The sequence below is a fragment of the Schistocerca gregaria genome, chromosome X, assembly GCF_023897955.1.
Source record: "Schistocerca gregaria isolate iqSchGreg1 chromosome X, iqSchGreg1.2, whole genome shotgun sequence".
NCBI classification, from domain to species: domain Eukaryota; kingdom Metazoa; phylum Arthropoda; class Insecta; order Orthoptera; family Acrididae; genus Schistocerca; species Schistocerca gregaria.
In genome coordinates, this window is record NC_064931.1 from 692,677,863 (window position 1) to 692,690,178 (window position 12,316).

Sequence of the window (12,316 nt, forward strand, 5' to 3'; positions counted from 1 at the left end):
ACTAACATTGCTTTAATATTTTCTACAGATTTCTGTGTTTTTTCACTCTCCCATATATTACTCATGTGGGGGAAATACCGTTTCAGTAGCAGCATTAGTGCCAGGAAGGAAAAAGAGAAAATTCTCTAACTTGAATAAATTAGAGAATGGCATATAATTCTGAGAAATCATTTCAACCCATATTTGAGTTTGCAGAGTGTTGTTGGCAGTCTGTCCACTGATTTTCTCATTGGTGCAAACTGTTGGACACGGAGATACTCATCGCACATTTCATTTTCTGCAAACTGAACACATTTCACAGTTTTCATAACTAGGGAAGCAGTTCTTTCACTATCGTCTTACAATGGCATTTGATTTAAAGTAACCCAGTGTAGGATTCCAGTTTTTTCGTGCTGGTCATAAAGTACCTTTCCCTTCTTTGTACACATTACAGAATATTTGTTGGTATTGTTAAGATGGTACTAGAAGATATTTTCAGGTTGTCGATGCTGAATGTACCATTTTCAGCTGGAACCAATTGTTTATTTTAATCATATTTTTATAATTTCAACTTTTGACCATTCCACTTATAATTTATGTTCTAAGAAAAAGCTCAGACTTTTATTTAAACTATTGTAAATGTGATTCTGTCTATTATAAATGGTTTTGCAAAAGCCTGAGACTGTTTATAAACAACTTTTCTGTTACCAGATCATGATTTTCTTTTATTCATATTGTACACAATACATTTTGGGAAATGATTTCTGTTTTCAATTATGTTTTTTCTTTGTTCTACACCATTTCATGTTATGTTTTTGATATGCTGCTTTGTTTTGTTGACTTTGCTGCAGTGTTTAGTTAGTTGTTTTTTTGTATGTACACTCCTGGAAATTGAAATAAGAACACCGTGAATTCATTGTCCCAGGAAGGGGAAACTTTATTGACACATTCCTGGGGTCAGATACATCACATGATCACACTAACAGACCCACAGGCACATAGACACAGGCAACAGAGCATTCACAATGTCGGCACTAGTACAGTGTATATCCACCTTTCGCAGCAATGCAGGCTGCTATTCTCCCATGGAGACGATCGTAGAGATGCTGGATGCAGTCCTGTGGAACGGCTTGACATGCCATTTACACCTGGCGCCTCAGTTGGACCAGCTTTCGTGCTGGACGTGCAGACCGCGTGAGACGACGCTTCATCCAGTCCCAAACATGCTCAATGGGGGACAGATCCGGAGATCTTGCTGGCCAGGGTAGTTGACTTATACCTTCTAGAGCACGTTGGGTGGCACGGGATACATGTGGACGTGCATTGTCCTGTTGGAACAGCAAGTTCCCTTGCCGGTCTAGTAATGGTAGAACGATGGGTTCGATGACGGTTTGGATGTACTGTGCACTATTCAGTGTCCCCTCGACGATCACCAGAGGTGTACGGCCAGTGTAGGAGATCGCTCCCCACACCATGATGCCGGGTGTTGGCCCTGTGTGCCTCGGTCGTATGCAGTCCTGATTGTGGCGCTCACCTGCACGGCGCCAAACACACATACGACCATCATTGGCACCAAGGCAGAAGCGACTCTCATCGCTGAAGACGACACGTCTCCATTCGTCCCTTCATTCACGCCTGTCGCGACACCACTGGAGGCGGGCTGCACGATGTTGGGGCGTGAGCGTAAGACCGCCTAACGGTGTGCGGGACGGTAGCCCAGCTTCATGGAGACGGTTGCGAATGGTCCTCGCCGATACCCCAGGAGCAACAGTGTCCCTAATTTGCTGGGAAGTGGCGGTGCGGTCCCCTACGGCACTGCGTAGGATCCTACGGTCTTGTCGTGCATCCGTGCGTCTCTGCTGTCCGGTCCCAGGTCGACGGGCACGTGCACGTGCACCTTCCGCCGACCACTGGCGACAACATCGATGTACTGTGGAGACCTCACGCCCCACGTGTTGAGCAATTTGGCGGTACGTCCACCCGGCCTCCCGCATGACCACTATACCCCCCCGCTCAAAGTCCGTCTACTGCACATACGGTTCACGTCCACGCTGTCGCGGCATGCTACCAGTGTCAAAGACTGCGATGGAGCTCCGCATGCCACGGCAAACTGGCTGACACTGACGGCGGCGGTGCACAAATGCTGCGCAGCTAGCGCCATTCGACGGCCAACACCGCGGTTCCTGGTGTGTCCGCTGTGCCGTGCGTGTGATCATTGCTTGTACAGCCCTCTCGCAGTGTCCAGAGCAAGTATGGTGGGTCTGACACACCGGTGTCAATGTGTTCTTTTTTCCATTTCCAGGAGTGTAGTTAGTGGCAACATTTGGAAGAACTTGTACTTTTGGTTTCCTTATGGTTCATATGTGCAGAATCTTGCACACGTTTTAACTTCACACACACAACTTTCAGTACACAGTATTTATCCTAGACAAAGTGAAGAATGATGCAAGCACAAATGTTTTTCTAGCATCCCATACATAGACAAAGATTTTCAAAAATCACAAAGTAGAAGTTGGGTTTTCTGCATAAAATAAACTAATACATAATATAAAGCATAATCATGAGCCATGCTCAGGCTCTGGAATATACAAAGTAAAATGCCAGGAATGCTCCATGTTCTGCCTAGAACAAACAGGCCTATGCTTCAACACCAGGTACACAGAGTACATTGAATCCTACACACACACACACACACACACACACACATACACACACACACACACACACACAGGGCATAAAAAGGATTTGTTAGAAGAACTGGGGATATATTCACATTACAGAAAATCTGAAGATAATGAGAGAATGCTCAGACAGTAAACCTTAGATTTGTGATGTATTGTCTGGCTAGTGCCACCAGTCCTTTGCAACTGTAAGCTCCAGTAACCAATGGACAAATTGGCAAATAAAATCTCTGATGATACTTGTGCACTGCCTGCACACACAAAGCTTGGGAAATACTAGCAGACTGTTGAAGCTCTTCAACTGTTAGTGCCACTGTGTCATGTCTCTTGCAGAAGCCTTTAATTAATTAGTTAATTATTATTCTTGTTTTTGATCTAATTTAATCCACTTTCATGTCCCATTGCACACTTGTACAGTGGCCAGAATAGTGTTGCCTTGATCTTACATTGAAATTGCTGAATCTAGCTGTTTATTTTTTATTTTTTTAATCAGTCATATATTATGTGGCATAGTGTACTGCTATGGTGCTATGGGAGACAGTTGAAGTAGTAGTAGTAAAGTGTTAACCACTTAGTGTTCTGTAAACAAAACTAGTGTATAAGTGTGGAGAAAGCTTGGGTCTTGTAACTTACACTGCTATACAAATTTAATCTATTCCAAAGTAATGATAACACTCCCCCTAGGAGACTCTCAACTATTTTGGGAGTACGTGCTTGGTGCATATGGGGTCTCTGCCCTAGCAGTACTCCTTCCTTTTCCATGCTGCATCCTCATACTATTCTTAATCTCCTCCCTTTGGGAGCAGGTCTGGTGTAAAATCAGGTAAACGAAACTTACAAATGTATCATTTTCCCCTTTATCTCCTTTGTTGTTCTGCCTTCTCCTTTCCTTCCTGAACTTCAGCATTTGAAATCTCCCTTTTTGTCTTTTTTCCTTGCTGTGCATGCTTGAAGGTCGCTTCATGCATTTGACACGTAAAGGGTGACTACGTAATGTGTAACTCCCAGCACCAGGATTGACAGGTAGGGCTATTGTGTACCTCCTGGCAAAGGTCAGGCCCAGGGAGGGGTGATATTTTCTACAGTGAACGCATTCATCATTCAGAAATGTGTGGACACATTTGCAGGCCCACTAAAGTCCTAAACTTGCTTACACAAAGGAACATTTGCTTCTAGAAACAGACAATACCTTTCAAGCCCAAAAACTGCTTAAGGCCAAGCTTCCATGAATACTCTTTTGTGTAGAGGCTCATTCAACACTGAATTCTTGACGTGTTGTCACATGGCTGACTGATGGTATAACTGAAGGAGATACCAGACATTATCTATCTGATCATGGCATAACTGCAGCCCATTGGGTTGTGTAAAGGGGTGATGCAGAATTCGTGCCTACTCGCACCCTTTTCTTAATGTTCAGTCATGTGGAGCTCCCATTGAAGATGAAGGTGGACTATAAAGTCATTAACATTGGACCCTACATACTAAACCCAATGCGTTGCTACCAATGTCAGCATTATAACCATACTCACATATCCTGTAAAAACGCAACCAAATGTGTAACTTGTAGCAAGGATGTTCATGAGGGAGATTACCCTCCTCCTCCTCCTCCTCCTCCTCCTTTAGATACCATGTTCTAGACCAGTGCTCGATTTTTGCTGCAGAGCTTTCTGTTCTGTACTAGGCCACCCAGTACATTCGATGACACAGGCTTCTTAGTTATGTATTGTGTGTTCCAGTTCACTTAGTACCATTCAGAGCCTCTGTGTACTATACATATACCACTCCTTAGTACAATGAATCCACTAATGCCTCCACTCACTCACTCACTCACTCACTCACTCGCTGATGGTGGAGGCAACGTGATGTTCGTGTGATTCACAGGTCACCTCAGAATGTCAGGGAATGAAGCTATTGATACTGTTACCAATGCTGCTGGCAGACTGCCTAGACCTTTTAGCTAATCTGTTCCATCAGATGATCTCTGTGTTGCTGCATGTAGGAACATAGTGTCTTTCTGTCATGAACAATATTCTTCTCTATATGGGGACATATTCTGGAAAATTAAACACCTTCCATCAGCTTGGACAACTTCCCCTTGCCCTTCTCCTCGTGAGGAAACACTTTTAGCTCGCCTGTGTGTTGGGCACTGTTGTTTCAGTCACTGTCATTTGGTAGGTGGAGACCCCACACCACTGTGCTTACTGCAACTAACCGTGGACGGTGTGCCATTTTCTGACTCATTGCCAATTTTATTACCGTTTACATTTTAATGTGTGTTTGCAATCTGAATTATCAGATATTTTAGCAGATACAGCTTGAACCATAGATTGTGTTTTAATTTTTATTCATCGTGGTAATATGGTGAAGGAAATTTGATTTTAAATTGTTTGAGCATCCACCTTAGAGGGGAAGTGATTGTTTTTAGTTATCTCTCAGCTACAGTCGATTAGGCCCATAGTGTTATAAACTTCAACTTTTCCAGTACTTGACCATTCACAATTTATGACACAGATGCTTATGACCTCAGCTGTTGTGCATCCTAATACTACTACTACTACTACTACTACTACTGATAACAATGCACATCACACCACTGAACAAAAGTTATCCAATTGAAATGGGTAATGTGTAAAATATAGTTTCTCTCAACTATATCAGTTTTACAGTATGAGTAAAAATTGGAAAGGATATGTGATGATAAGAATTGTGCTCTGTGTTGCAATGCAACCACAGCCAACTTGGCAGCTATGATACTGATAGATGATTTAAAATGGTTGTTTTCAATTGTTAAGTTTGTAATATATAGCTTGTGCAGGTGTCCTGTGACTATGAAATGGTGTAAAGGTTTCCTTAAAAACATAGTTTTCAGCTCATTTTGGTTTTAAGCCATTATTTCTGTTAATACATCGCCACCTCGCACAATTTATTCTTTGATTATCATGTTTATATGAGAGGTTCATTTTGGCTTGAAACAGAACTTTCTCTTACAGAAGTTCATACAGGGGCTTGAGTTATTTTACTCAGGTGAAAGATTGACACTATAACAATGTATCAGAATTTTATTAGGAGCAATAAATTTTAAGATTGATGTCAATGGTATCAGTGGTGAAAAAAACTGAAAGAATGAGCTGAATGAGAGTTAACAGAAACTATTTAATATTTTGATTAGAATTTTCCATCTTTTGAGGCTTCACAGAAGAAGAAGAAAAATAATGTTACCATTTTTTCCTAATTTTTGTCTTCAGAGGCCTTTAGACCTCCAGTTTTTCGTACGGGTGCTGACAAAGATGGGTTCAGCTTGGGGACATATAACAACTTCCAGGAAGTTTTTGGAGACAACAGGAAACTCTGGTTCTTACCTGTTTTCACAAGGTATGTTTACTATTACAGAAGAATGAATATTTTTCTCCCTGCCACATATCTGTATAATCATATAGTGTGAACTGTTATGTAGCCATATAAAACTGATTTCATTTTGAAGTCAATATCTTCTGGGTTATTAGGCCGTGTCATATTTCCTCTAAAATAATTGACATTTTGACCCATCTGCTGGGAGCTTTCTCAGGATCTTCTTGTGTCCACTACTGCTAGAACACTGTCAGAGACCAGTGTCATGTTCTCTTATAAAGGGGAGTTTTCCTGCATTCATGCTGGAGAAGTGGTAATATTCATTAAAATTCTTATGGCTACCATTGGTGGGCCATCATCATAGGCTAATATTCCCACTTTGATGCAGAAGAAGAGGTGTTATTGGCTAAACTCTTGTGGATACTATTGGTGGCCCCCATATTACCACTTCTCTAGCACGAATGCAACACTAATCTCTGACAGTGTTGTAGCAGTAGTGGACACTGGAAGATCCCAGCAGAGGGTTTGAAATGTCGATTATTTTAGAGGAAATAGGATGTGGTTTAATGACCCAGAAGATTTTAACTTCAGTGACAATGGCCATGAAAGCCTGCAGACTTAAATGAAACTCGTAAAGTGATACCAGTGTAACTGATACTTCTTATTGATACAAACTTTTTTCTGTCAACCTTGAAATTAGGATACAGTGCATGCCAAAAGTAAATTACCTGTCAAATATGTTTTGTGTCCATGTATAAGGAACATAGTAATAAAATAAATTTCCCAACTCTGTTCCCTGGGAAAGGATATCAATTTTCAATTCCAACTGATGACACAATAATGAAGACTCGTACAGATATGAGAAAATGAAGGCCGATGGAAAATCAGTTTTGTACTAACTCGGCTCTGTAATGTGTTGACTGTATTATTTCACACACAGATTAAAATGCTGATAAATAAGATAGTGTTACAACAAAGGAGGAGAAAAGAGAGAAGACAGCCCAATAAAGGGCAGTTTGCTCCCTACTAGTGTTATGGAAAACATGATGTGTAACATAGTAGCAACATGCATCAAGACAGACAAACTGACAACCTGCAGTTTTCTTCAGGAAAGTATCAGTCACAGATAATTATTTTTTCATAAATTATATGTTTAAGTGCTTCTGTGTTTTGGCCACCACTTTTCTTCATATTCTGGAACAATTAGTAAAAGGTCCACAAGTCTTGTTGATTCATATCACTAATGTTTAACTAATAATGGCACATTATTTTAAGAAATTCTGTTTTCAGGTTGCACAGGCATCATTTCGACAATACACTATTAAAAAAAAATAAAAAAAAATGCTATCTCTTGATGGCAAAATTTTAGTGAACCTGATAACAAAGTTTTTTTTTGTACCGTGGCAGATCAACAAATTGGATACTATGATAAATCTCATATGCATAGCATGATCTGGGCGTACAGTTACTTGTTCATTGAACAAGTAGCTTGACCTCAGATTTGAACATTCCAAAGTGAATGACATTTGTTCAATAGTACCTCACTGCAATAATCATAACATCTGTATTAGCACTGTTCTTTAATAGAACCTACTGCTGCCAACTGGTACTTTGTATGTACAAGACAAAGATTGACTTCGTCAATGCATGATGTCTGTATTGCTAACAGTTGATACTCTAAGACAAAAAACTGACCCATCATGAAGGAATTACCTGAATGGGGTGGAAATCAGTAGATGTACTCTTCTGACATTGCCAACTTGGGGGTGATCTGTAGTATTATGAATACTGAATCTCGGCTGTTGAAAATTTATTCGGTATTCAAAAACAGTGGATGTGATGTACATGTACAAACAAACAAATGATTGCAATTTCAGAAAAAATGGATGATTTATTGAAGGGAAAAAGCTTGAGAAATTTAGCAGATGTCCACCTCTGGCCCTTATGCATGCAGTTATTCAGCTTGGCATTGATTGATAGAATTGTTGGATGTCCTCCTGAGGAATATCATGTCAAATTCTGTCCAACTGGCACATTAGGTCATCAAAATCCCGAACTGGTTGGAGGGCTCTGCCCCTAATACTGCAGACATTCTCAGTTCGGGAGAGATCCAGTGATCTTACTGGCCAAGATAGGGTTTGGCAAGCATGAAGACAAGCAGTAGAAACTCACACTTCATGCAGGTGGGTGTTATCTTGTTGAAATGTAAATCCAGGATGGTGTGCCATGAAGGGAAACAAAACGGGGTGTAGAATATTATTGACACTCCACTGTGCTGTAAGATTGTCAAAAGTGACAACCAAAGGGGTCCTCCTATGAAATGAAATGAAATGAAATGACGCCCCAGACTATCATTCCTAGTTGTCGAGCCATACAGCGGGCAACAGTCAGGTTGGTATCCCACCGCTATCCAGGATGTCTTGAGCCACATCTTCACTGGTCATCGTGGGTCAGTTCAAAGCAGAACTGATCAATGAAGACAATTCTACTCCAATCAGTAAGGTTCCAAGCCATAGGTGAGTCTGGAGGCACACTGGACAGTGGTGGGATATCAACCTGTCACTGGCCATACGGCCCAGTGACCAGGAGAGTTCAATCTCATTTGGATAATTCCTTCATGGTGTGTGTTTTTTGTCTCAGAGTGTATTAGTAGTCCAAATAGTTCTTCAGATGGCAAATGTATGCAATCTACAAATAGAATGTAAAAGCTACTTTATCTCAAAGAAGAGAGAATGGGTTGTACAAAAAGCAAATGAGATACTGTATGCAAGTAGGTACAAACATATAAGACACAATTAAAGTAAATGGGAAAAAATAAATGCTGAACAAAAGACACGCACATAAAGAAATGAAGTAATATGTTGACTGTTAATAGTCATTAAAATTCAGAAGTAGCTTTTTACTGAAAATCAAAAATATTTGTTTAGTTATTGGATAGAAAGTCTAATAGGAGAAATCAGAAGGAGCAAAGGTTATAGCTAGCATTAGGAAAAACCAAATGAGGTAGTGTAGTGGTTAGCACACTGGGTTTGCATTCAGGATGACGATGGTTCAAACCCGCATTCGGGCATCCTGATTTAGGTTTTCCATGGTTTCTCTAAATTGCTTATGGCAAATGTGGGATGGTTACTTTGAAAGAGCATTGCTATTTTCCTTCTCCATCCATATCTGATCTGAGCTTGAGCTCCATCTCTAATGACCGCGTTTGTCATCAGGATCTTTAAACACTGATCCTCCTCCTCTAACATTAGGAACAAAATGCTTTATTTTATGGCCACATTCAGTGATATTTTTTTGCAGATTTTGGTGTCAATTTTTGCAAATTTAGGTATTTCTTTTTGTGCTTCATACACATTGACAGCATTCTCTCACTCCACTACTTCCAGTAGTCCCAGGACTATTTTGTGATATGGGTGACATAAATCCTTTCCATTGTGCAGCAGTCTGCCAGTTCCAGGAGATTTTTGAGACACATGACAAATGTTAAACTTCTGCAATGGAGGACTCATTACAATTTTAGCCCATCTCTACCTGCTTTTAAATGTCAGAGCAGAACTTCTGTGTGATCCTCCCCCCCCCCCCCCCCCTTTAGACAAAAGACTTCACAAAGACCTGTGACCAGCTTTGAGCTTTGGTACTAAAAGGTAATACACTTGTCTTGGTTGCCATTTTTTTTAACCATCTCATGACAAGGTTCAGAAAAACCTCATCATCAGACCTGTGGTATGAAATCAACGGTTCAGTGAAGCTGAGAAATGTAGTGTTAAAATCAATACAAAGTTTCTTCTTGCTTCCTGGATCTACATACATACTCCACAAAAAATGATGTGTGGTGAGGGGTGCATTGAAGAACTACTAGTTATTTTCTTTCCTGTTCCAATTGCAAATTGAGCAAGGGAAAAACAGTTTTTATATGCCTTCATATGAGCCCTAATTTCTCTTATGTTTGTGGTCCTTAAGCAAAATGTACAGTGGCAGCAGTTGGAGCATTCTACAGTCAGCTTCAAATGGGGGTTCTCTAAATTTTCTAAATAACATTCCTAAAAAATCAGGTTACATTCCATTCAGAAGGCTGTTGCACACAGTGACTGTTATATTGACTTTTAAGTAATAGATTTCAGCTATCTGTCATTTTTTAAAATTTTATTGGCAGATCTAGATTTCAGCTAGAAACTAGCCATTCTCAATGTACTATCATTTTTGATCAATGCACGTAATGCCTGTTGGTCATACTTCGTCCACAGTTCATTGAATTCAATGAACTGCGGAATTCAATGAAATGAGTATATTTTTAGATCACTTTGGCAGGCCCTCATAAACCAAACATACTTGACAGCAAGAAAAATGTTTTGTTTCAGGCAATAAAAAGGCAGACTAGGTAGTGGACATAAGAAAATGCAAGAGGAAATGTGTGACACAGTTGATCAATTAATGGATGTCTCCATTGAAATTGATTCACAAAAAGCAGCTGAACTTAGCATACCACACTCAACAGTGTGTGACCACATTAAAAAGAGATTTGGAAGTGTAATTTAGACCGATGTTTTTGTCAATGAATTTTCTGAGTGTGATATGAAGTAGGAGTTGCAGTCTTCTGTGCTCTTTGGACAGTTTCCAAATGCACTTGCACAATGCTACATAAAATTTGGTTGAAGTAGAAATATTCTGAACCATATTCACAATTTTATAAAAACTCTTAGCCTCCTGTCATATCAAGCGGTTCACTTTACAGAAGATTTTGGTTGAGTACTCTTCAATCATGTCAAGTTGTAATTGACCACATCATGATTAGCCACTTTCCCCTCATACAGTCATGTTATCAGTTGTGAGATTGATAGTGGTCAGTATTAAACCATTTAAGGCTACATTTCGACCTATGTTGAGCACTCTCTCTCCAACCTTAAAGTGGCTCCCTTCTAATTGAACTGAGGTGCTGCTACAATGTAGGTGTTTGGAATAATGTAGCCACACATTGTGTGTGTGTGTGTGTGTGTGTGTGTGTGTGTGTGTGTGTGTGTGTGTGTGTGTTCTGTAGTCAAATCTGAGGGATATTACCAAAAAGCTTAGCACAATTTTCAGTTTGTCATGTGCCTATCAACTACTGAAAATCTCAATTATTCGGTCAGCATTACTGTTACTCCTTCCATTGTTGATATTTCATCAAGGACATATCAAACACATTTACTTCCTTTACTATGCTATCCAAGGAACCACTTGGGTCATTCAAGAATGTTATTTTGTGATGAATGTGCAATATATAAAAGTTCACATACGAGAAATGTGGTTTTTTAATCAAAGGAAGATGTCCAGTATTTGCCATAATGGAAAGAAAGTGCCCTCATGTTGACTGATGTGAGATCTCATCATGATACCAGTTTGGAAAATATTTTTTTGAAGGGTATGTGGAAGGAAATTCTTACATGGACATGTAGCAAACAGAATTAATACTTCAGCTGGAATACAAGGGAATTGGGCCTCCTGTGGTTCCTGCAGAACTGAGCCCCAGCATAATTTGCCATTATGATGAACAGTTTCAAAGTACCATGGATTGGGCATGGTTTAGCAACATCTCAAGCCCCAGGAAAAAAGCTGCCGTAAAGCCTAGACCTTTCCACACCAGACAACTAAATATGAGGAATAATTAAGTTCCATGTGGTTCCTCGCCAGAACGAGCCCAATGAGGAATTGTGCTAATATTTCAGGCAGAGGTACACATTTATAAAATACCTTTGTAAAGTGTTAGCATCTTATTTTTGTCTGAGGAACTGGGATAATGGATTAGTTGTAATGTAATATTAAAAATATCATAAAATTCATATCTTCTGAAATGAACAGTTTTTGCTCCCAGCAATATCCATAAACTAATTCTACCTAATGGCATAATTATAGTTATATAGCTTCCTGCTAGGAAAGTTTCAAGTTTACATTACAAAACTAGAAACATTATTGTGTGAGTTATCAAAGGGGAGTGTATGAATATTAGTGGAGATTTCGATATTCACTGAATGAAATATTTAGATAACAGAAATGACCTGCTCAATCAATATTACTTGTAGAACACTAGGTTGCAAAATGAAGTAGTAAACCAGACTAATATTGAATCCAAAAAACAGATTAATGATTAATGGCATGGTACCAGATGTTCTACAGAGTTGTTGTTTCCATTTTGTGGTATAAAATGGGAACATCAGTAGGACATCTGGAAATACACTATTAATCAGTCCTGCTGGAGAAACTAGAGAGGTAACAGATTAATGACCATTTGCATTGAATACAAGTCGCCAATAACCTTGCTGTTGAACACCCTA

At 39.7% G+C, this 12,316-nt stretch overlaps 1 protein-coding gene across 5 annotated transcripts in view; it reads left to right on the forward strand.

The window, feature by feature from the left end:
* LOC126297552 (palmitoyltransferase ZDHHC15B) overlaps nucleotides 1–12,316 on the forward strand; it is a 264,807-nt gene that overhangs the window by 154,782 nt on the left and 97,709 nt on the right. For all 5 annotated transcript variants that reach the window (XR_007552542.1, XM_049988478.1, XM_049988479.1 and 2 more), the window contains exon 7: nucleotides 5,906–6,032. Coding sequence is in view for 4 of the 5 variants with exons in the window: in XM_049988478.1 (XP_049844435.1) it covers nucleotides 5,906–6,032 (127 nt within the window). In the remaining variant the exon portion in view is untranslated. The remainder of the gene's footprint in view (nucleotides 1–5,905; nucleotides 6,033–12,316) is intronic.